This window comes from Dermochelys coriacea, chromosome 9 (genome assembly GCF_009764565.3).
Source record: "Dermochelys coriacea isolate rDerCor1 chromosome 9, rDerCor1.pri.v4, whole genome shotgun sequence".
Classification (NCBI taxonomy): domain Eukaryota; kingdom Metazoa; phylum Chordata; order Testudines; family Dermochelyidae; genus Dermochelys; species Dermochelys coriacea.
The window spans coordinates 104,992,363-105,016,647 of NC_050076.1; the positions used below are offsets into that span (position 1 = coordinate 104,992,363).

General features: G+C 45.7%; 1 protein-coding gene across 6 annotated transcripts in view; it reads left to right on the forward strand.

Moving 5' to 3' along the window:
• TAF1 (TATA-box binding protein associated factor 1) overlaps positions 1-24,285 on the forward strand; it is a 150,468-nt gene that overhangs the window by 70,041 nt on the left and 56,142 nt on the right. For all 6 annotated transcript variants that reach the window (XM_038416405.2, XM_038416408.2, XM_043491528.1 and 3 more), the window contains 7 exons: positions 738-818; positions 2,026-2,175; positions 2,347-2,466; positions 2,630-2,805; positions 3,813-4,054; positions 20,211-20,424; positions 23,054-23,219. In XM_038416405.2, coding sequence (XP_038272333.1) covers positions 738-818; positions 2,026-2,175; positions 2,347-2,466; positions 2,630-2,805; positions 3,813-4,054; positions 20,211-20,424; positions 23,054-23,219 — 1,149 coding nt within the window. The remainder of the gene's footprint in view (positions 1-737; positions 819-2,025; positions 2,176-2,346; positions 2,467-2,629; positions 2,806-3,812; positions 4,055-20,210; positions 20,425-23,053; positions 23,220-24,285) is intronic.

Consider the following 24,285-nt stretch of genomic DNA (forward strand, 5'->3'; position numbering starts at 1 on the left):
TACACACACCCCTCCAGCACCCCCTCAAATACTCCTTCCCTTCGCCAGCTCCCCTCCTCAGACTCCCCACCTGCTACCCGCCCACCCCCGGCAGTGTCTTCTTTTAGGGAACCTGAAATATAGTGTAGCGAAGCGAGGAGTCACCAGCGCAGTGCCTCCTGCAGGTCGTCCTGGGAATTAGCTGTTCCAGCCCGGAGCACCCTCTGCAGGCCAGTGTCTCGCTTGCCGCTGGCCCTCGTGCCCTTCCCTGACCCTGGTGCCCCTCTACGTCAGGGTTCTGCGCCCAGCAGTAACCCACAATCTGGGTTTCCCCACCCATGGGAACCCCCACCCCTCTATCCCCACCTTGCCTCAGTGGCTACTGCCAGTCACCATCTATTCACCATACATTCACTGGGGAAGACTGTAAATCACTCATCATCGGCAAGGAGGGTTTAGACCAGCTGCCTTTGCCTAACCCTGGGCTGCCCCTCTGAAACCCCAGTACCTGCTTTGGGCCTTCAGAAGGTGACCACCCCGCTACATATGGTAAACCTAGTCCAAATGCTGATACCTGTTTCAGCTTTGTTAATCTCCTGGTGGTCTCTCCCCACACTGTGTTCTGTATACTATACTTGGTCTGTTCTCTGCTGGAGACTGTCAGTCCATTGTACTCCGTTTTTTCCTTTTCTCATGGGTCCTTTTTACAATTTGGGAGTTTGATTTATTTATTTATTTTTCCTTCTGTTTCTGTACAGGATGCAGGTTATGGGGAAAAATCGTTCTTTGCCCCAGAGGAAGAGAATGAGGAGGACTTCCAGATGAAGATTGATGATGAGGTACTATCAAGGCAGAGCAGGGAAAGGGTTAGACGTATGATGGTCTGTATTCTAGTCTGGTAGCAAATAAATCTTTTTTTTAAATGGAGAGCACATTTTCTTTTGGTTGTGGATTGTATAATCGTGATTTCCCCCCCACACTTTTATTCTGAGGAATCCACCCCTTTCTGCAAAATGGACTCGGTGCAAGGGCTTGCCTGTACAAATACTTCGTTGTGGCAAACTGGGATGTAAGCCTACCCCTACTAGCCTATTATGTGCTAAGTGTCCTGGGGCTGAAGGTAAAATCTCTGCCAAAACTACAGCTAATATAACAACAAAGGATGGCCTGAACACATTACAACAGTGCTCTGAAGTCCACCGACTAGTTGTAATAGGTAGGACTGTATTATCTGAGACCACCTTTTCACCCAGCTCCCACCAAAGCAACTGTGCTCACTCTACAGAGATGCTGCTGGTAGATAGGCCTATGGTCAGACTCTCAGGCATAGGGTAAAGAGCCTTGTCAGCATCTCCTCATTGACCAGTCCATGGTGGGGATTTGAGTTGGGAGTTGGAAAGACAAGAAGAAAAACACCATGAAAAGAAGTGGAGGAGAACCTGGAGCATGGCGAAATGGAGAATAGACCACTTTGTGGACTTGGTCATTGTTAATTGTTGTTCAGTGCTTAGTTACCAAGATGATTGAAGTCTTAGAAATATTCAAGATAAAGAGGGGAGACTAAGTAGTGAGAGGACTGTGGTGATCTGTGTCCCATCCTTGAAGGAGATTACTGCAGACCCTAAGCAGTTCAATTTGACAGAATATCAGCTTAGATCTAATAAAAATATGGTAATGCAATCTGATAGTTCAGCAGGGGTTCATAGGGCATCAGCTGGTGCTAGCATGAGCAGAGGTGCCTGGGAGAGGAGAGAGCTAAGATGACAGCACAGGTCAGGAGGGCTCAGCACATCAGGGAATGCAGATGTCTATATTTATTGCATTGTATTTTTAAAGCTGTTTGAACATAAATGTTTCCTCTGAGGACAGATCATGTGTGTGTTTATGGTTCACTCAGTTTATGTCAGTAAATTAAACTTGAGAACATTAGTAAAAACTGCTTGGTTTGCTTGAAATTTTGGTAGGGCCAAAAACAAAGTGGGAGAAAATCTCTCCCTGCTGAGAGTGACAGAAAAGTGATGGCCTATTCCTCCCCTTTTATGGCAGGTGCGCACAGCTCCTTGGAATACCACACGAGCCTTCATTGCTGCTATGAAGGGGAAGTGTCTTCTAGAAGTGACTGGTGTGGCAGATCCTACAGGTTGTGGTGAAGGATTCTCCTATGTGAAGATCCCAAACAAACCAACCCAGCAGAAGGTAGATGTGTTCCCAAGGCTGGTGTGGGGCAAGAGGGATAAGTCTGAAGAAGCAGAATAAAGATGGGTAAAGGGGGGGGCGGATTGAGAGGATGTCAGACAGAGAGAATGAGAATACAGAACAGGTTAGTGTGTGTGGTTACATTCAGAGGTTATGTCTTTCTCTGAACAGGACGACAAGGAGCCGCAGCCAGTGAAGAAGACCGTGACAGGAACAGATGCTGATCTCCGGCGTCTGTCTCTCAAAAATGCCAAACAGCTTCTACGTAAATTTGGTGTTCCTGAAGAAGAGGTGAGTTTGATACAGGAGCTGCACAGTATGGAGCCCTGGGCATGGGATCCAGAGTGGCTTATGGAGGGGGCTCACTTTTAACTCTAGCCTTTCTGATTACGGATCCTCCTCCCTAAACTGTCTGTCTCCTGAAGCCCTTTCTAGTGTGTGTCTTGTTTCTCAGATTAAGAAGCTTTCCCGTTGGGAAGTGATTGATGTGGTGCGCACAATGTCCACAGAGCAGGCTCGCTCAGGGGAGGGGCCTATGAGTAAATTTGCACGTGGGTCTCGGTTCTCAGTGGCAGAACATCAGGAGAGATATAAAGAGGAGTGTCAACGCATCTTCGACTTGCAGAATAAGTAAGTTCTTATCAGGCATTTACAGCCTCCTGTCCGTCCCACAGTCAGGAGCCTAGAGTCTTTCACTTTGCTTATGGGCCTTGTGGACTTTGAATGCCTGTGACCTGTCAGAGCATAGTGGGGATTCATGTTGATTTGTCCAGCTGAGCCACATTAATAGAGACTGAGGATGAGGGCTTTGTGGGAATGTTTATAGAAAATATCGGCATGGTTTTGGTGTTCTCTTGGTTGCAGACCTTTTGGGAAAGATCAGGAATGGAAGTCTGGCACCATACCCTGACAGGTGTGATATGATATTCCACAGAGCTTTGTTTCTAGGGCCACAGTTTGCTAGCTTCTTACACCTGTCTCTGTTGGATAGCAACTACTGGCTCCACACCCTTCTCTGTTTACTATAGCTCATAACATTTACATCTCCATTCCAAGGCTATATCTACACTTAAAATGCTACAGTGGCACAGCTGCAGCAGCTCTTCAGTGTAGACACATACCGCAGCAACAGGCAGGATTCTCTCTTTGCTGTAAGTAATCCACCTTTTCAAGAGGAGGTAGCTATGGGAGAACTCTTCCATCAATCTAGCTCTACCTAGATTGAGGGTTAGGTCAGCTTAACTACGTCTCTCGGGGGTGTGGAATTTTTACAGCCCTGAGAGATGTACCTTTTCAGTGTAGACCAGCCCCAGGTTCTTCAACCAAAATGTTGGACCGGGAGCCAGCAAGGTAGGCAGATGATTGGACTATCGCTAGGGAGAGAAGGACAATTGAATGAGAGGAGGGGCATTGAGTTTGGGCTCCTTTTGGAAGCAGGAGCTGCAGGATGGCTGAAGTGGGAGAGCTGATTAACAGTTTGAGGGGTTTGTGTACATTCCAGGCTACTTTTTGGGGGGCTGGTTTCAGACCTACTGCTGTCAGTTTTGTCCTCTTATTTATGCATGGAGCGTGGGGGTAAATGTTGAGGTACTTGTGGCTTGTAAGATAACTGACTTTGAAGCTGTCTCCTATTTCAGAGTTTTAGAATCAACTGAGATCTTGTCAACAGACACAGACAGCAGCTCAGCTGAGGACAGTGATTTCGAGGAGATGGGAAAGAATATTGAGAATATGTTACAGAACAAGAAAACTAGCTCACAGCTGTCTCGGGAGAGAGAAGAACAGGAGCGGAAGGAGCTGCAGAGGATGCTTCTGGGAGAAGACAGTGGCAATGACAAAGAAAGGAGCAAAAAGGACAGGAGAGACAAAAAAGGATTGTGTGAGTGATTGCAATAAGTGGAATGCAGGGGGCAGGAGATCATAGAATCATAGAATATCAGGGTTGGAAGGGACCTCAGGAGGTCATCTAGTCCAATCCCCTGCTCAAAACAGGACCAATCCCCAACTAAATCATCCCAGCCATGGCTTTGTCAAGCCTGACCTTAAAAATCTCTAAGGATGGAGATTCCACCACCTCTCTAGGTAACCCATTCCAGTGCTTCACTACCCTCCTAGTGAAAAAGTTTTTCCTAATATCCAACCTAAACCTCCCCCACTGCAACTTGATACCATTACTCCTTGTTCTGTCATCTGCTACCACTGAGAACAGTCTAGATCCATCCTCTTTGGAACCCTCCATTTGAAATTTTTTAGGGGTCTGCAAATGAAAAAAAGTTGAAAACTACTGCTCTAGGGCTTTATTTTACTCGATAACTAGTACAATGTTATTTTAACCATTTGTGACACCCTTACCTGGTTACACCACGGTTGTATATGTGCAACAGATTTTCACAACACTTTCTAGGCATTAGCCATGTTTGTATGTCCAAATCTATCACACTGTGTTGTAGCAATTTATTCTGGAGAAACTTGGGCAGCTATCCTGTAGTGCCTCAACAGAGAAGAGTGTAATTTGGAGTACATCTACACCTAGAGCTTGTCTATACTACTGTATTGTGATATGTCCTTACCATGCCGGTAAAACATCTCACCTCCACAAAAACAACTTCCAGCAGTGCACAGTTGTTCAGACCATCATTACACTTATTCTGATCAAAATTGATCACTATTTAATCAGCACTGGATTGATCTGTAATGTGGTATTACCACTGTGGGCAGGAAACTCAGACTAGAAAAAAGTACTTTGACAGAGAGGGGGCATTTAACTACCAGGACACTATTAACTTTTTCTTTGGCTGACAGAAAATCTAGGACAATCAGGCTGGATGTCAGGAGTGTCTTGGATTACTAGTACAGAACTGAGCCTTCAGAAAGTCAGATGGGTTATGTGTTTATATATACCGTTTGTAAAGAAGATAACAGAGCCTCTAAGGTAACAGTGTTTAGGTGGGTAGTAGCAGCAATCAGATCAGGCAAAACTTCACATGGGGTCAGGAAACGCTCAATGGCAACTCATACATAGCCTGAGAAAAATGAAAAAAGGGAGGGCTATTTAGGTAGCCATTCCTACAAGAACTAATGGAAACAGCTCTGCTGGGAAATTCTGTAAAGAGGTTTGTAACCACATCTCCTTTCAGAGTGGAGAGAATTCACAAGGACAGCTTAACTAAAACCATTGACTATAAACAAAAACGACCCCCACCATATAATGAAGGAAAAGGGCCTCTGGACTGTTGGGGTCTGTTTTGTAAAGTCAAAATTTGCAAGCCAGAACAAAACCGTTATCCACTGATAAAACTTTAACTCAGATGTGAAGTTGCCCTGTGGTATCTTATGCCTTTCCAGAACACGAAGTTGAGCAAAACTCAAACGTTTGAAACCCAGGAAATATAGAGTTAAAGTATATGCCCACACCGCCTTACCACTGTCCCCTTGGAGCTGGCAATAACCACTGGGAATTATCTCAGACTCCTAGTCTTTATGGCCAGGAGGAACTAATGTGATCATCTAGTCTGACCTCCTGCATGTTGCAGGACACAGAACCTCATCCACCCCCTCCTGTAATACTCATAGCCTTTGGCTGAGTTACTGACATCCTCAGACTTCAATTACAGAGCCTTTAAAGACCTCAAGGTCAGAGACTCAACCATTGACTTTAGTTTAAACTTGCAAGTGCCCTGTGCCCCATGCTGCAGGGGTAGGCAAAACCTCCCAGGGTCTCTGCCAATCTGATGTGGGGTAAAATTCCTTCTCAACCCCAACTATTGTGATCAGTTAGCCCCTGAACATGTTGGCAAGCCACACCAACCAGGTACCTGGAAAAGAATTCACTATAGTAACTCAGAGGCCTCCCCATGTAATGAGTGTCCCATCAATGGCCCCTAGGGATATTTGCTGCTGGAAGTCGCAGATGGGCACATGTTGTTGTAGACAATCTCATCATACCATCATTTCATAAACTTATCAAGCTCACTCTTGAAAGCAGATAGGTTTTTTTGCCCAGACTGGTCCCCTTGGAAGGCTGTTCCAGAGCATCACTTCTCTGATGGTTAGAAACCAGCTTTGTTCACTGTGTTAAGTGTAGTGGTATTGAATGGTGGAGGGATTCATTGGAGCAGTTTGGCAGAATGTGTTTGTGATTTAATTTGGGGTGCTGTGCACCTTTGGGGCATGTGAACCTATCTCCCTGACACGTACGTGCGTGCGCGTGTGTGTGTGTGAGTGAGAGAGAGAGAAAACATTAAAAGTTGCCTGTGTACCTTGAGAGATCCAGGATGCCTCATTTCAGTGCTGTGTTGTGTAGGTTGTGTTAGCAGGGCACCGAGGTCGTCTTGCCATGGGGCAAGCAGCAGTTAAGTGGGAGACAAGTGTGGGTTTAATGAAGGGTAAATGGAAATATAATGTTAAATGGCATTGCGTGCATAGGAATGAAGGGATTGTAAAAGTGGTTGAAGGGGTTGTAAAATTTTGCATATATGGTGTTTTTTCTAGGGAGTAAGCTAGGTGTTTGAGTGTAGGGCAGATGCAGATAGCTCCTATTCAGTACAGTGCAAAGACAGAGTGGGAATATGTTTCATGAGCATATTGAGGCATCACTTAGAAGGCAGAGTTAGGGTTGTGTGGGTGTGTACCTTAGCTCTTCATTCCTGGTTTTCAGAAGTTAGTTTTGGTGAACTTGACATTCTGGAAAGGCACAAGATATTCCCAGGCAACCTTAACTCTGTGTTAATGAAGTTTTTTGGAAGTGAATTTTCTAATTTTTTTGGTTGGGGTGTTAACAAAGAGAAATGTTGCTGGTGAAAGTTAGGGGTCATGTAGGCAGTTGTAATTATGATTAGGTTTGTAGCTGAGTTGCTACTGTGGTGAGATAATGAAAGTTCTGAGTACTTACACAGTGCTTTTCATCAGTAGATCTCAAAACACTTTACCAAAGAGGGAAACATCATCATCACATTTTACAGCTGGGGAAAGTGAGTCACAGATCGGTGAAATAAGTGGCCAAAGTCACTGAGCAGGCCATTGACAGGACTGGTAATAGAGCCCAAGGTATTCTGAGTCCCTCTGCTCTTTCCACTAGTGCCATGTGGTTGATATGTGATTCCTAAGTGTTTTTCTCATAATATTGTTATAGTGGAATGGGGATAATGGCCATGCTTTGAAATATTTGGAGTTGCTAACATGGCTGCTGAGGGAAATCTTAGACATGATTTATGTACCAAAAACTTGAGTAATTCTGTCTGGTGGTTATAGTAATTTTAAGTATGAGAGAGAATACTAGTGTATCTTTCTTCTCCCACCATCCTCTGCCCCATATAGCCTTCATTGCCACCATTTCCAGCTCTTTCTCGTCCCATCCCATTAATTCATGAGCTCTTTAGTAACTTGGTGTTCATGAAAAATGTTGGTAGAATCTGTGAACTTTAAGAAAAGCTGGGGGGGACTCTGGGGAGAGGGGCTGTATCTTGGGAACTTCTTCCTTAAATGACCCAAATTTGGATCAGTGACCCTACTCTGTGCTCCAATGAGGCACAGCAAATTTCAAGACAATCCAAGTAAGCATGCAGATTTTAGAGAACTAGGAAGAAACATCCTTTAAACAGAAATTTTTCTCAATCCTAACTGTAGCAGTGCTGTCATTCTGCTATAATATTGCATGAAACTAATAATTAGCAACTGCTTTGTTATATCCAGATCCCCAGCACAGGATAATCCTGAAATAGAGGAGGCACCGAGAGCTCTAAAGTGAAGGGAACGTCTCAATTTGATATTCTCAGTTGAATGAGAGCACCCCATGGAGATGAGTACAGCTTGAAACAATAGCTCTGAGCAAGTCTGTTTTTAAAATGCTGCATTGGTGCAGCTGCACTGCTGTAGTGCTTATGTGAAGACGCTCCTGCGCCGACAGAAGAAGCTCTTTTGTTGTCTTAGTTAATCTACCTCCCTGAGAGGCAGTAGCTATGTCGATGGGAGATGCTATCCTGTTGACATAGCGCTGTCTACACTGGAGATTAGGTTAGATGTTTCACACCCCTGAGTGACTTAGTTACACCACTATAGGTCTGTGGTGTAGACCTGTTCTCTGAAACAGGTGAACTGCTCCATTCATCTCTGGGGATGTTCCCATGTCCCTATCCCAAATGATTGAATGCCTAGTATGCATCAGACATGCTTGTCCTCTTCTCCTCTCACTTCAGGCCTAGTGTACACTAGGAAATTAGGTTGGTATAACTACATCGTTAAGGGTGTGAAAAATCCACACCCCTGAGCTACGCAATTAAACTGACCTAACTGCCTGTATAGACAGTGCTAGCTACTGCCTCTTGAGGAGGTGGAATACCTGTGCTGATGGGAGAAGCCCTACCATCTGCGTAGGTAGTGTCTTCACTGAAGTGCTAGAGCTGTGCTGCTGCAGCATTGTAAGTGTGGACAAGCTCCCAATCTCAGCAGTGTTTTCTTGGTGGGGCAGGGAGAGGAGCTCAGATTCCTTCAGAGAGAAGAGGGCCCCCCAGATCCTGGCTCACCTGGGGGGGCAGAGCGGCTCAGACCCCCTCTTGAATCCCCAGGTCCTGTCTCACATGAGTCAGGGCAGGGAGAGGGGCTAAAAAATTCAAAATGGTTACTGTAGCAATTCCAGTGTTGGAACAGGGAGACTGATTTTCGGCCTTCGACCTTCAGGATGCCTACTCTCATATCTCAATCCTACCAACTCAGATGATTTCTCAGATTCACGCTAGGACATGACCACTACCAGTACAGGGTACTCCTCTTTGGGCTATCATCGTCCCAAGAGTATTTTCCAAGGTTCCCTCTGTAGTAGCATCACACTTATGCTTCCAAGGGATCATGATTTATCCATATCTGGACAATTTTCTCCTAAAAGCCTGATCTCTCCAAGAGGCTAAATGGAGGTCACTAAAGCTGCAGTGCACTTGTTCACAGAACTGGGCCTACAGATCAATGCCTGAGAGTCAACGCTCATTCTAGTGCAACATCTGGAATTCATAGGTGCTAACCGTGACTCATTACAGGCCAGAGCTCTCCTACCTAAACACAGCTGGCCACACTCAGAGACCATACAAAGCAGCTTGCAAATATCAGCCAAACACTGCCTCCCGCTCTTGGGGCATATGGCAGCGAGCACAGTGATAATACCACATGCCAAGCTTCACATGCAGTGCCTCCAGATGTGGTTCAGCTCAGTTTACAGACCAAACAGGGACAGACTGGACAAACCCCTATCACTACCCACCAGGATCAAGAACTGCTTAGACTGGTGGAAAGACCAGCCAACGTTTGCAAAGGGATCCCCTTCTCCCAAAATCCCCCATCATTGCTTCTCATCATTGACACATCACTCATAGGGTGGAGTTGCACATCTAAATGACCTTACAACACAAGGCAAGTGGTCATCCATAGAGATATCCCTTCACATCAACCTCCTTGAACTAAGGGCGGTCAGGAAGGCCTGCACCCACTTTCTCCTGCTGATTTAAAGGATCACACACGAGAGTACTAACAGACAACATAGCCTGTATGTACTACATAAATTGACAAGGGGCAGCCAGGTCATCCTCCCTCTGTGCGGAGGTGATGAGACTATGGAATTGGTGTTTCTTCTTTGAGTGATTGCTCATGTGTATTCCAATAGGTGTGTGTGCGTGCGCCGCGTGCATGATCGTCAGAAGGTTTTTACCTTAGTGGTACCCGTTGGGTTGACTGTGGAGACCCCTGGAGTGGCGCCTTTATGGTGGTGTATGTAGGTCCCTGCTAACCCGCTGCCTGCTCAGTTCCTTCTTGCCGCCAGTGACAGTCGTTGGAGCAGCTCAGTCTCTTGCATTCGCTTTTATTTGTTTCACATAGCTGCTAGTTCGTTATATACTAGTTTGTAGATAGCCCCCCCAATAAGTTCAACTTTCCCCCTGCCCTAGTTTCCCCAGGCACTAGGGCATGCCTTGATCGCAGGGGTTTAAGGCGTGTGAGAGGTGTGTGAAACCTAATGCCCATAGGCGATCCGCACACTGCCTGTCTCAAGTGTTTAGGAGAGGGCCATCAGACAGATAAGTGCCCAGTTTACAGGAGCTTTAGACCCAGGACTAAGAAAGAGTGGGACTATCGTTTGAAGCTCCTCGTGATGGAGTCGGCCCTCCGCCCACAGCCGGCACTGGAAGCGGCACCGACATCATCAGTGCACAGTGCCCCAGCCTTGGTGTGGGATGTCCCTGCACCAAGGAAGGACTCCTCCAAGGAGCACCAATGCCGCTCCCCGACTCATAAGGCCAGTGCTACCAGGTGGCACTGCTCACGGTCCCCAGTGCCGCATAAGAAAAAGAGGGTGGACGGGTTGTTCCCCCATCAAGAAGCTGTGAGGGGATTCCAGCAGGGTGCGTCCTCCGATGGGACACTCATGGTCTGGACTTCAAGACCTGGCACCATCATCTCCAGGCGTGGTTGGCACGGGTGCACAGGTCAGGCAGGGACCCAATGTACACAATAGTTACCCTCCTCCCTCGCATTCTCGAGTCTCTTCACTGGTGGCTGCAGCCACAAGTGGTCTGTGCGGGAGTACCCTTTGCCAAACCCCAACCTACGCTATCCCTAGTCTCGGACGTATTGGCGGTCGGTTGGGGAATTCATCTGGGCAATACCAGAACCCAAGGTCTATGGTCCCACACAGAACTATCGCTGCACATCAACATAAGGGAGCTGAGGGTGGTTTGTCTGGCATGCCAAGCATTCCAGGCCCGCCTGCAGGGTGCATGTGTGTCGGTGCTGACAGACAACACTGCAGCAATGTTCTAGATAAACAAACTATGGTGCTCGCTCCTCTTCCATGTTCCAGGAAGCCTTCGAGCTGTGGGATTTTTATATCTCCCACTTGATACACCTAGAGGCGTCGCACCTTCTGGGAATGCAAAACGAGCTAGCTGATCACCTCAGCCACTCGTTCCATGGTCACCAATGTTCTCTGAGGCCTGACATCGCGCACTCGATTTTCCAGAGACTGGGCTCTCCCCACATAGACCTGTTCGCGATGCGGAGCAACAGGAAGTGCCAGCGGTTCTGCTTTTTCCTGAACCACAGCCCAGGCTCCATCGCAGACACCTTTCATGGACGAGTCAACCTCTGTACACGTTCCTGCCCTTCCCTCTCATACACAGAGTCCTCCTCAAGGTTCACCGAGACAGACTTCCTTGATCCTCATAGTACCAGCGTGGCCCCGCCCGCACTGGTTTATCTTGTTGTTGAACCTCTCAGTGGACAGACCAGTAGCGCTTCCTGTGTGCCCGACCCTCATCACACAGGACCACGGCTATCTTCAACACCCCAATCTGGAGTCCCTCCACCTCATGGTTTGGAATTGCCGTCGCTGAACCCTCTTGAGCTTCAGTGTTCGGACCAGGTGAGGGAGGTCCTGCTGGGAAGTAGGAAACCCTCCACTTGTGCCACGTACCTGGCAAAGTGAAAATGTTTTCCCTCTGGTCTCTGCAGAGGGGAACCGAACTGCAGCTAATGCCAATTCCCCTTTTTTTGGACTACCTGTTATACCTCAAGCAGCAGGGGTTGGCAATATCCTTTCTCAGGGTACACCTGGCTGCCATTTCGGCCTTTCACCTGGGGACAGTGGGTGAGTCAGTCTTCGGTAATCCCATGGTGGGCTGCTTTCTCAAGGGCTTGGACAGACTTTATCCCCAGGTATGACAGTCGTTCCACAGTGGGACCTCAACCTGGTCCTGTCCACGCTCACAAGGCCCCATTTTGAGCCCATGGCAACCTGACCTCTGTCCTACTTTTCCTGGAGGGTGGCCTTTCTGGTGGCCATAACCTCAGCCAGAAGGGTATCCGAGCTCAGAGCGCTGACTTACAAACCACCCTATACGCTCTTTTATAAAGACAATGTACAGCTACGCCTTCACCCTGCGTTTCTGCCAAAGGTAGTCTCCCAGTTTCATGTGAACTAAGATGTATTTTTACCTGTGTTCTTCCCTAAGCCCCATGCCAGTAACAGAATGCATGTTCCATTTCCTGGACATTAGGTGTGTCCTAGCATTCTACATTGAGTACACAAAGCCATTTTGTAAGTCACCGCAGCTGTTTATTGCAATCACAGAAAGGATGAAGGGGCTCCCGATCTCATCCCAGCGCATTTCATCATGGATCATGTCCTGTATCAGGACTTGCTACAACCTGGCAAAAATTCCAGTCCCTCCGCTTACGGCACACTCCACGAGAGTGTAGGCGTCGTCTGCAGCATTCCTTGCGCAGGTCCCTATCCAGGACATATGCAAGGTAGCAGTGTGGTCTTCCATCCACACCTTCACGTCACACTGTGCCATTACCCAGCAGATGAGGGATGATGCAGCCTTTGGCAGGGCAGTTCTACACTCGGCAACCAGGTGATCTTTGACCCCTTCCCTAGGCAAACTGCTTGGAAGTCACCTATTGGAATGCACATGAGCAATCACTCAAAGAAAAAACAGTTACCTACCTCTCGTAACTGTTCTTCGAGATGTTGCTCATGTCCATTTCAAATCCTGCCCGCCTCCCCTCTGTCAGAGTATTCTGGCAAGAAGGAACTGAGCAGGCGGCGGGTCAGCAGGGACCTATATATACCACCATAAAGGCGCCACTCCAGGGGTCTCCACAACCGGCCCGACGGGTATCGCTAGGGGAAAAACCTTCTGACGACCATGCACATGGTGCATGCACACCTATTGGAATAGACATGAGCAACACATCTCGAAGAACAACAGTTATGAGAGGTAGGTAACAGTTTTATCTCCCATGATGTCTCACTGGCAGCAGCCTACCTCCCGGGCACACAAAACTCAATAGTGGACAGTCTCAGTCGCAGATTCCCACACGACCATGAGTGGGAGCTACACCCAGTAGTACTTCACAATCTATTCAGACAATGGGGGACACCAACTATAGACCTGTTCACGACTTACCTGAACAAGAAACGTCAATGCTACTGCTCCGGAGCAGAGATAGGACAACGCTCCCTGGGCAATGCTTTCCTCCTCCCCTGGGACAGGGACCTTCTCTATGCCTTTGTTTCTTTATCCCTACTGTCTAAAGTCCAGCTGAAAATAAACACAGACGGAGCACACGTCCTACTGATCGCTTCTACTTGGCTGAGACAGATCTCGTACCCTTACCTGTCACAGCTCACAATATGCCCACCAATCCCTCTCCCAGTCACTCCATACTGTTCTCGCAGAACAGAGGATGTACCCTACATCCCAACCTGGGGATTCTCTGCCTCAAGGCATGGCTCCTTCTTGATTGCAACATGCAGAAAGCTCCTGTTTGAAGGAGGTGCAAGAGGTATTATACAGTAGAAAGTCCTTGACATGATGTACTTCCCTGCAGAAATGGTCCAAGTTTCGGATTTGGTGTACAACAAATCTCCTCAACATCTGTGACTCTTCCATATATCTTGGACTGTGGACTGACCTTAAAAAGATTGGGACTATCTCTAAGCTCTCTGAGTCCACCTAGCAGCTATAGCAGCCTTCCACCAACCAGTATAGGGATACTCAATGCTATCACACCTGACCCCTGAAAGGTTTCTGAAGGTTATAGTAAACCTCTACCTGCAACCTCAATGTCCTACTCCTGCATGGGACCTAAACTAGTATTGAAAGGACTGACCAGGCCTCCCTTTGAACCCATGGCCACCTGTTAGCTTACATACCTCTCCATGAAAATGGCCTTCCTGATAGCAATCACTTTGGCTAGGAGAATACGGGAACTAGCGGCTCTGATGGCGCATCCCCCTACATAGTATTCTTTTGGAACAAGATTATGCTCAGACCTTACTCAAAATTCATCCCCGTTTCACATGAACCAATTAATTCACCTTCCAACCTAAGCCTCACCGAGACAACAGGGAGGCTATATTACACACGCTAGATGTCAGGAGAGCCCTAGCCAACTATCTGAATAGGATGAAGGCTTTCAGGAAGTCTTGTAGGCTTTTCCTCACCATTGAGGAGATGGGCTCAGCTATATTGGCCCAGAGACTCTCCAAATGGATCTCAAACTGCATCAGACAATGTTATCATGTTCGTAATACTGATTACGAGTACCCTCCAGATACTATTTGCAGGCACTCCATGAGGTTGAGCTCCTCATCCATTGCCTTCTTCAAGACTGTCTCTGTCAGAAATCTGTAGAGCAGAGACATGGGTGTCAGTCCACTATGCAGACTGACTTTGCAGAACACTATGTGATCACTGGGGAGTCCGCCTCCAGTGCCCTCTTCGACTCCACAGTACTGTCATCTGTAACTGACCCGACTCTGAAGTCCCAAACTGCTAATAGGGATACAGCTTGGGAGTCACCTATGGTGGAGCACCCATAGAAACGCTACTCAAAGAAGAAATTGTTACTCATCTTCTGCAGTAACAATGGTTCATCGAGATGTGTGTCCCTATGGGTGCTCCACATCCCACCCTCTTCCCTTCTACTTCAGGGTTCTTGCCAATGACCCTGCAGTAGGGAAGGAACTGAGGGGGGTTAGCCCGCATGCGCCGACTAGCCTCATGGCAGGGCATGAGGAGGGGTGGCGCAAGTGCAGGCCTAACAGACACTGCTACCAAAGTTCTCCGATCAGCAACGAAGGGACACAAGTACATCGAGAGTGGAGCACCCATGGGGGCACACGTCTCGAAGAATCATCGTTGCTGTACAAGGTGAGTAACTACTTCTTCTAGTAGCTAGAACTTAACAAGCTAGACTTCATTAGAGGTAAAATCCTTACCACATGTTCCAAGCAACAGGCCTGACCAAATTCTCCGGTCAGAACCCCTCTCAAAGTCCGTAGCTTGATTTCTTTCTTGTCTTAGGTGAGAGAGAGCAAGAGCAAGCAAATATCTGGGGTGTATTTGCATCTCACTTGTGTAGTCTGGTCCCCCTTTGAAATGTGTTTTCCTGAGGGTTTCCCCTAGGTAAAGTTCCTTCCCACCGTGAGGATGGAGACCTGGAGTCTCGTGGTGAAAGAGGTTCCATGCTGTTTGCTAAAACACAGATCAATCTGTTCCTGTCCCCCATTATTGCCAAATAATGGCCACATGACTGGTGATCATAAAATCATAGAATATCAGGGTTGGAAGGGACCTCAGGAGGTCATCTAGTCCAGCCCCCTGCTCAAAGCAGGACCAAACCCCAACTAAATCATCCCCACCAGGGTTTTGTCAAGCCTGATCTTAAAAACTTCAAAGAAAGGAGATTCTACCACCTCCCTAGATAACGCATTCCAGTGCTTCACTACCCTCCTAGTGAAAAAGTTTTTCCTAATATCCAACCTAAACCTCCCCAAAGTGATGGCCAGTCAACTTTGATGACACCTGGTAAGAGGTGTCGGCTTGTCCTTTGTCTTTGAGAAACAGGCTTACCCCCTCCCCAGACTTGTCTGGTAAACACATTTCAGTCTTAATTTTAATCTCCTGTTCCTAACTTTACATAGAATGTGACGGTGCACATATCACCTTGGTGGTATTGACCAGTGAGTTACTAGTTTTCAAATGATACCTCGTGAGCCATATTTTGTACGAAGATTATTACAGTGGTGTGTAGGGTGTGAATGCAGGGGTTTGAAAGGTCACATCCCTTAATTCTCCTTTTCCACCCAGCAAGCATTTGTGTGAATATTTTAATTTCAAAAACAGTTTGAGTGCTTTCTGAATTTTCTGCTTTACCAAATTACATTTCCACAAAATAAAAAAACCCCTTCGATGGCAATATGCATTCCCCACCAGCTTTCAGCCCAGGACTGTCACGAGCTGCTCACCAACTGTTCCTCTGGATTTGCACAACCCGTCTTGTCTTTCAGCTTCCTTTTTGGAGGCTGACTTTCACATTGGATATCTTCCTGGACAGAAATCACAATGGACTGATGGTGTCTCATCCAATTCTCTTCCCTTTCCAACCCCCTTATCCATCGTCCTTGGTGGACCCCTCTCATGAGAACATTCTTCTGCAGGAGGTAGTCACTTCTCACCCTGGGAGCAATACAGTTAGTACCTCCCAACAGCAAGGGGAAAAGAATTTTTCTTGAGGGACTTCCTTGTCCCCAAGAAGACGGGGTTGGAAGACCTATTGCAGGAACCTCAGGGACACTTTCACCTGCCACCTAAAATTCAGAATGGTGACCATGTCATCCATTGATCTGTCTCTAGATCCAGAGAATTGGTTCACAGCCCTCGATCTCAAAGATGCCTGCTTTCAGATAGATGCTCATCCAGCACCCAAGATATTCCTGAGATTTGTGGCTGGTCAATAGCACTAGCAGTACAGAGTTCTTCCCTTTTGGGCTCTCAGTGGCACCTAGAGTGTCTACCAAGGTACTGTTGGTGGTAGCAGTTCACTGTCGTCAGCAGTGGGTAACAGTTTACTTCTACTGAGATGGTTGGTTCCTGAAGGGACGATAGTATCAGGAAACACAAGGAGCAACCAGCATACTTCTACATCTTTTCAAGAGACTGGGGCTCAGGGTGAACCTGGAGAAATCCACCCTAGAATCCTCTCAGTGAATAGAATTTATTCTGAGAGAGTCTAGATGCTGTTACAGCCAGGGCATATTTACAGGTGATTGCTTCCTCTCCAACACTGGGCTCATACTACAAATTTGTCTGAGCCCCAGAATGTCCATATGATCCTATCTGGCACTGTTGGGTCGTGTGGCTGCGAGTACTTATGTGATACCATTCACGAGACTTAACCTCAGATGTCTACAAGCCTGATTGTGGACCATCTAAGCTTCTGGCAAACAGAGTCTCAACTTACTTGTCATGGTTCCCCAGATGGTCTTAACCTCATTTACTTGATCAGAAGACAGGCGGACGGTATGTGTGTGGGTTCCAATCAACTCCCCATTTCCAACAAAAACTATGACAACAGACATGTCCCTCTTAGTTTGGGGAGCTCACATGGAGGAACAGGTTTCCCCAGGGATGTGGTCCCCTCAGGAGTTTGCTTTATATCAATGTGTTGGAGCTAAGAGCAGTCAGAGTAGCTTGCAAACAATTCCACCCTTGCATCCACAGCCAGTCAATCCAGGTGGTGGTGTACAGCCTGACAACTATCTATTATATTAACAAGCAGGGAGGAGCATGCACTTCAAAGCTGTATGTGGAAGCCATTGCCCTTTGGAGCAGGCGCATTCCCGTGCAAATAACCCTATCCGCTGTCCATCCACCAGGGATCCACAACACCCAAGCAGATTCTTTGAACAGATATTTCTCCACAGAACTTGAGTGGGAATTACACAACCTCCTACTCCAGGTGGTGGTTCAGGTGTGCAGCCTCCCATCCACAGACCTCTTTGCATGCCAAGTTAACAACAAGGGTGAGGAATTTTGCTTTAGAGGATCTCTGGGTGACGCATTTCTGATACAGTGTTTGGGAGCATTCCTTCCAATTTCTCTCTTACCTTGAATGTTGAGGAACATCAGGCAGGACAAGGTGCAAGTCATTTGTATAGCACTGGGTTGGGCCTGATGATTCTGTTACCTGATGCTTCCACAACCAAGGATTCATAGATACTAAGGTCAGAAGGGACCATTCTGATCATCTAGTCTGACCTCCTGCACAGTGCAGGCCACAGAATCTCACCCACCCACTCCTATGAAAAACCTCACCCATGTCTGAGCTATTGAAGTCCTTAAATCATGGTTCAAAGACTTCAAGGAGCAGAGAAGCCTCCCTCAAGTCAACCATGCCCCATGCTACAGAGGAAGGCGAAAAACCTCCAGGGCCTCTCCAATCTGCCCTGGAGGAAAATTCCTTCCCGACCCCAAATATGGCAATCAGCTAAACCCTGAGCATATGGACAACCATGTTTGCCCAACCTCTTCTCAACCTTCTCCTGATATGTCAGCTATTAACCCAGGACAAAGGATGGATTTGCCATCCCAACCCAGACAGGGTTTATCTGAGAGCATGGTATTTGGGAGGATGTTGGCATTACAGGAGGCCTGTTTGTCTGATATCCAAGCCATCCTGCACAGCAGCAGAAAGAACTCTACCCGGTTTATAAAGTGAAGTGGGAAGATTTATGTTTTGGTGTAATGGCCAAGGAATTTCCTCTTTACAGTCTAAGACCCCAGATGTATTGGGCTACCTCTTAGCTCCCTCAGGGTACACCTGGAGGCCATCAGCACATTTCATCCTCCGGTAGCCACTTAACTTTTTCCCCACTCAATCGTTGCCTGCTTCCTGAAGGGTATGATTTGAGCTTTCCCTTTAGTGGCAAAACCAGTACCAACCTGGGATTTTAAGTTTTATTTATCAACCCTCCTTAAGTCAGCTTGGAATTCTGCTCTCTACTATATGTTTCTACGAAGGTAGTGTTTCTGGTTGCTATCGTGTCGGCCAGAAGAATTGGGGAGCCTAAGGGTACTTATTGGTGACCCTTACACAGTTTTTTTTTTTTGTTTGTTTGTTTGTTTTTTTTTTTTTTTGCAAGGAGGAGATATCCATGGGACTGCATCCTAAGTTCATCCTTAAGATGGTGTCATCAATCAAGCTATCCATCTATCTGTGTTTTATCCTAAGCCTCATTCTACCAGAGATAAGGTCATGTGACATTCATTAGACAAGCACAGGGTTCTTGCTTTTTACTTGCAGAGATTGAAATAACTTTGTAAGTCCCCTAGACTCTGTCTCTTTTGTGGAACATAGAGGCCATCTCCTCCCAGAGGCTGTTGAAATGGATCTCAGGTGTATCCAACTCTGCTATGAGGTACACAATGTCTCCCTGAAGGGCAGCATGAGAACTCACTCCACAAGACCTCAGGCAGCATCGGTAGTCTTCCTTAAAAAATGGTCCCCTTACTGATGTCTTTAAAGTGATGTCTTGGGAATTCCATATGGAGTTTTACTAGACACTGTGGACTTGTGCAAGCAGCTGATTCTGATTCCTCTCCAGGCAGGGCATTTGTGGAATCTTTTGTGTCATAGAACTCCAGGCACGTGCCTCCTTACAAAGACACTGCTTGGGAATCTTCTGAAGTACACTACATATAGGGACAATCATTCAAAGAAGGAGGAGGGGTTACTCATCTTGCAGTGACTTGAGTTCTTTGAGAGATATTTTCTCTACATGTAGTGCACTACGCACCCGCTTTTCCCACTGTCTGGTTTCCCCTGTATGGGGAACTGGCGGTGAAGAAGGAACTAAGATAGGAGCAGTCTGGCAGCCTCCTTTATTCCCCTGGTGTGGATGACGATGAGAAATGGAGTGCATACATGGACCACATGAACTCTGCTAGGGAAAAATCTCCAGTCCTGGGTTAATGGAACACATGTGTAATCCTGAAGTGTTCTACACGTGGGACAACACATCTGGAAGAACTCCAGTCACTACAAGTGAGTAACTCTTCCTTACAGACCCCTTTACAGGAGAACTTGTTCCAGAACTCTGCTTCCAGGAAGTTGTGTGGGCATGGCTAACACAGTTGCTTTCCTTTCTTTCAGGCTTATGGATTGCATGTTTTGAGATGTGCTTTTAAGGATTAAGTACTCCTATTGTTTGTACTTGCCTTTCGGTAATTGATTGCATTACTGCTATATCTTGGGTTCCTCTGATTTTTCTTCCTCCTATCCAGGGCAGATACATAGTGCAGCTATCTAGGCAGAAATTGCAATGGAAGAAATGACAGGAGCTAAATGTGTATGACCTAGATATTTATATAACACTTGGGTGCTATGGTTTAATTTCTCCCAGTTAATATGTGAAATCTTTGTTGACGCTGATACTGCGTTGATGAGCGCCAATAAAAGAACCTGCATAGATAAATCTTTGTAACTTCTCATCTTATCTTTCTGCTCATACCATGGTATCTGCATGCCTTATACTTGCATCCTAGATTCTAGAGATGGTATCATAGATTCTCAAACAAACAGGTTTGTCCCTGTCCCTGTACTCTGGTATTGGTGTCTCATGATCTCTCAGGACAAAGGGAATGTAAAATTTGACATTTCTAGAGCATGAACTGTTTTGGAAACCATTAAAATAATCTCTTTTTCAGCATCAGCTTCGGGCACCTCAGCAGGCTCTCACAAAGATGATGACACTGCCTCTGTAACTAGTCTCAATTCCTCTGCCACTGGCCGTCGCCTCAAAATCTATCGCACGTTTCGAGATGAGGATGGGAAAGAGTATGTGCGGTGTGAGACAGTTCGTAAGCCCTCTGTCATTGATGCCTACAGCCGAATACGGACCACCAAGGATGAAGAGTTCATGTAAGACCTTAGAAGACTCTTCATTTCCTTCTGGCATCAGTAATGTAGAGTGTTGGCACATGCAGTTCCTAGCTGTGGGGGAATTACTGCTGAAAAATATTGAATCCAGTATAACTGAATTGAGAATGCATTCTTTTGGCTGCAGGTGGGATGGCTCTTTTCCTGCCATGCAGCAGGCATGAGGTATGTTCCTCATGCCTGTGGAGCAGTCTCTGGCTTTGTCCAGTACCTAATGAGAGAGAGGTGAAAATCTCCAATAATGCAATTGTCCAAATACACGTTATTTCCCCTCTGTTTAAAATGTGTTGTCTTTTAATGTGGTTTAATTTGCTCAGCAGTGCTGATGTCTGGATTATTGTAGGTGAAGCAAACAGCCACACTTATAGTTGAGGTTGCCTAACTCTTTCCATTGTAAGACCCTGTTTCAGTCGCTTTATAACTCTGCCAAATTTTAATAATTTGGGATGAAAATTTTCATGCTAGATATCTGTCTCTGGCTGAATTTTTTGGAAAGTTTAAACAAAGATGGTTCAGCCACTTGAGCAAATCGAAATGTTTTGCCAGTATAAATTATTGTAACTGTTTCTTTGAGAAGTTCTAGCACCTTTATACTTTGGTGCATGAACTTGAACTTGAAAGTTGGCAAGGGGTTGCCCTCAGGTCATAGGGCTGCCTTTTTTGCTATCTTTGTGAAATACCAGCGAAATTCCAGCTGTGTTGTAAGCCTCTGAAAATGCTATTTGCATGTCTTTAGAGGTTTGTCAGAAGCTAGTAGATAAATTCTCCAAAAATTCTATTTACACTTAGCATGCGCTAGTCCAGTGCTGCAGGGATTGAATAGGATTTCCCCTCCAATTGCTCATTTTAGCTGCAGAGGGGGTAGGAGCAAAAGGGATAGGCAGAAAGAGTCTGAAACAACTAGAGAACAGAACCTTACCAGAACCTGAAACAGACCCCAAAATTTCTGAGTCCCGATGTTTCTCTCCTGACTAGCAAAAAGCTATAAAAGCCACTGGCAAAGTTTTGTCTCTCCCCACCTAGTGACTGGTCCACATGGAGGATAATAGCTTATTGCTGCTACTGGTTACTCTTTTAGCTCAAGTGGCAGAGGACTGTGCTGTAGATCTAAAGTTTTCAGCCCTGCTAAGAATTGTGGGAATCATTATGGTTCCACATGATAGAATTTCTGATTTTTTCAGTTTGCTTTATTAAAAGCATAGGCTGCTAATGAAACCTTAAACTGACTGCCTTGTATATATGCTTTATGATAGTCTTTAGTTACGTGATCACATACTATTTTGTGCACAGGATGGACTGTACTGAGGGCATGAATCAGGGTTATGTAGTAAATGAGACCATTCTCCATAGGATAGTTACCTCACTTATAGCAGAAATTGGGAAGTGCATGGTGAATGAGGCAGGGGATTGCAGGAAGAGAAAGAATGGTCTCATGGTTAAGGCAGAGGAATACCACCATGGAGAATTGGATTCTATCCCTACTTCTGCCATAAATTTTTCACAGTGTGGGCACTAAGTACCTCATTTTGTATGCTTAATTTGAGACACCAGAGGCCTCGTTTGCAAAAGTTCTGTGTGCTCAATTGCAATAAAATTTGATGTGTTTTGAACATATAAAATTTTAAATACTCTGAAAAATCAGGCAGTAAGCATCTCAGATTGGGCACCCCAAATTAGTGGACACTTCTGACAGTTTTGACCTTAATCTCTTTGTGCCTCAGTTTCTAATCTGGAAAATCGGGATAATCTCTTCCTCTCAGCTTGGAAGAGTGTTATGAAAATAAATTAATTAATGTTTGTGAAGCACTTGAAAATTTATAATGATGAATACAGTAGAAAAATCCATGAGGAAATTAATAATTCTGTACTCCAGTGTAGAGTTTGGATGGTGTGTGGTAAATGAGGTTTGAGGTCATGGCACGTTAAGGATAATGAAACATATTTAATAGCTACCCATTTAGAGAGCACCATTTATCTTGTGCACTGAATGAGGCAGGGGCCTGTGGAAAAAACGGCATGTGATCATGTAATTAAAGGCTGTATCATAATGCATCTGCATAAAAAGAGGGCTGAATTATGGTTGCATGGGCAATCTGAATCCTCGACTTTGTAATCCTAATATTCTTTTAACATAGGGATTTAAAAGATATTTCATACCTTCTAGTTTAGTAAATCTACAGTGTATCTAAAAAAGAGACTGAGTTGTCCAGATAGTCTATGACCAGTGCCATGTGGGTCAACCAGTCATAATCTCAAGTGTCTTCTTCACTCCAGGACTGGCCAGGCCTGGCCTGGGAGTGTTGCTGATGTGTCACAATTGCTGCATTGGGAAAGATCTTGTTCTACTGCCCATCCACCCTCTGCATGCTGACTTGTGTAGGTATCACTGCTCCCATCAGTGAAACTAGGTAAATCCTGTTCATGGGAGGAAGTGTTTAAAAAAATAAATACTAGTGCTTTTCATGAATGTTTGGGAGTAAGGCTCTGCTGTTCCACCACTCTGGCTCTTCTGGAAGGAATCCTACTGTGGGTGTTCAAGTTTCAGAAAAACTGGGCTGGCAGAAGGATGCTTGGCCACTTGTAGACCTAGATTAAAATCTCTGTGTTCCAGACGAAAATTTGCCCTCTTTGATGAGCAGCACCGGGAGGAGATGCGGAAGGAGCGGCGCAGGATCCAGGAGCAACTAAGGCGGCTCAAACGGAACCAGGAAAAAGAAAAACTCAAGGGCCCACCAGAGAAAAAACCCAAGAAAATGAAGGAGCGGCCAGATCTGAAGGTAACTAAGCATCAATAAAAGAAAGCAATCCAAGGAAGAAAAGCCAATGGAATACAGTGTCCTAGCAAACCTTTTCCTCATTTTCCTCATTCCTCAAGAAAGAGGAGAAAACTATGGGATAGGGTTATGACAACATAGGTGCCGTTTCCATAGTCTTAATATCAAGTATAAGTCACACACTCCATGCTTAGCTTTGCTGTATAACATGGTCCAGAATATCCCAGTTCCAGTCCTTCCAGATAAGTGCTAATGACTCTTACCGTGACATGAGCAATTTTTGGCTGTCAAGTAATTAAAAAAAATCAATTGCATGATTAATCATGCTGCTAAATAATAGAATACCATTTATTTAAATATTTTTGGGTGTTTTGCACATTTTAATATATATTGATTTCAATTACAACACGGAATACTAAGTGTACAGTGCTCACTTTATATTAATTTTTATTATAAATATTTGCACTGTAAAAAAACAAAAGAAATACCGTTTTTCAGTTCACCTAATACAAGTACTGTAGTGCAGTCTCTTTATCATGAAAGTTGAACTTACAAATGTAGATTTTTTTATACTTAACTGCACTCAAAAATAAAACAATGTAAAACTTTAGAGCCTACAAGTCCACTCAGTTCTACTTCAGCCAATCACTCAGACAAACAAGTTTGGTTACAAATTGGAGGAGATAATGCTGCCTTCTTCTTGTTTACAATGTCACCTGAAAGTGAGAACAGGCATTCTCATGGCACTGTAGTTGCTGGCATTGCAAAATATTTATGTGCCAGATGCGCTAAAGATTAATATGTCCTGTCATGTTTCAACCACCATTCCAGGGGACGTGCATCCATGCTGATGACGGGTTCTGCTCGATAATGATCCAAAGCAGAGCGGACTGACGCACGTTCATTTTCATCATCTGAATCAGATGCCACCAGCAGAAGGTTGATTTTCTTTTTCGGTGGTTCAGGTTCTGTAGTTTCCACATCTGAGTGTTGCTCTTTTAAGACTTCTGAAAGCATGCTCCACACCTCATTCCTCTCAGATTTTGGACAGCATTTCAGATTCTTAAAT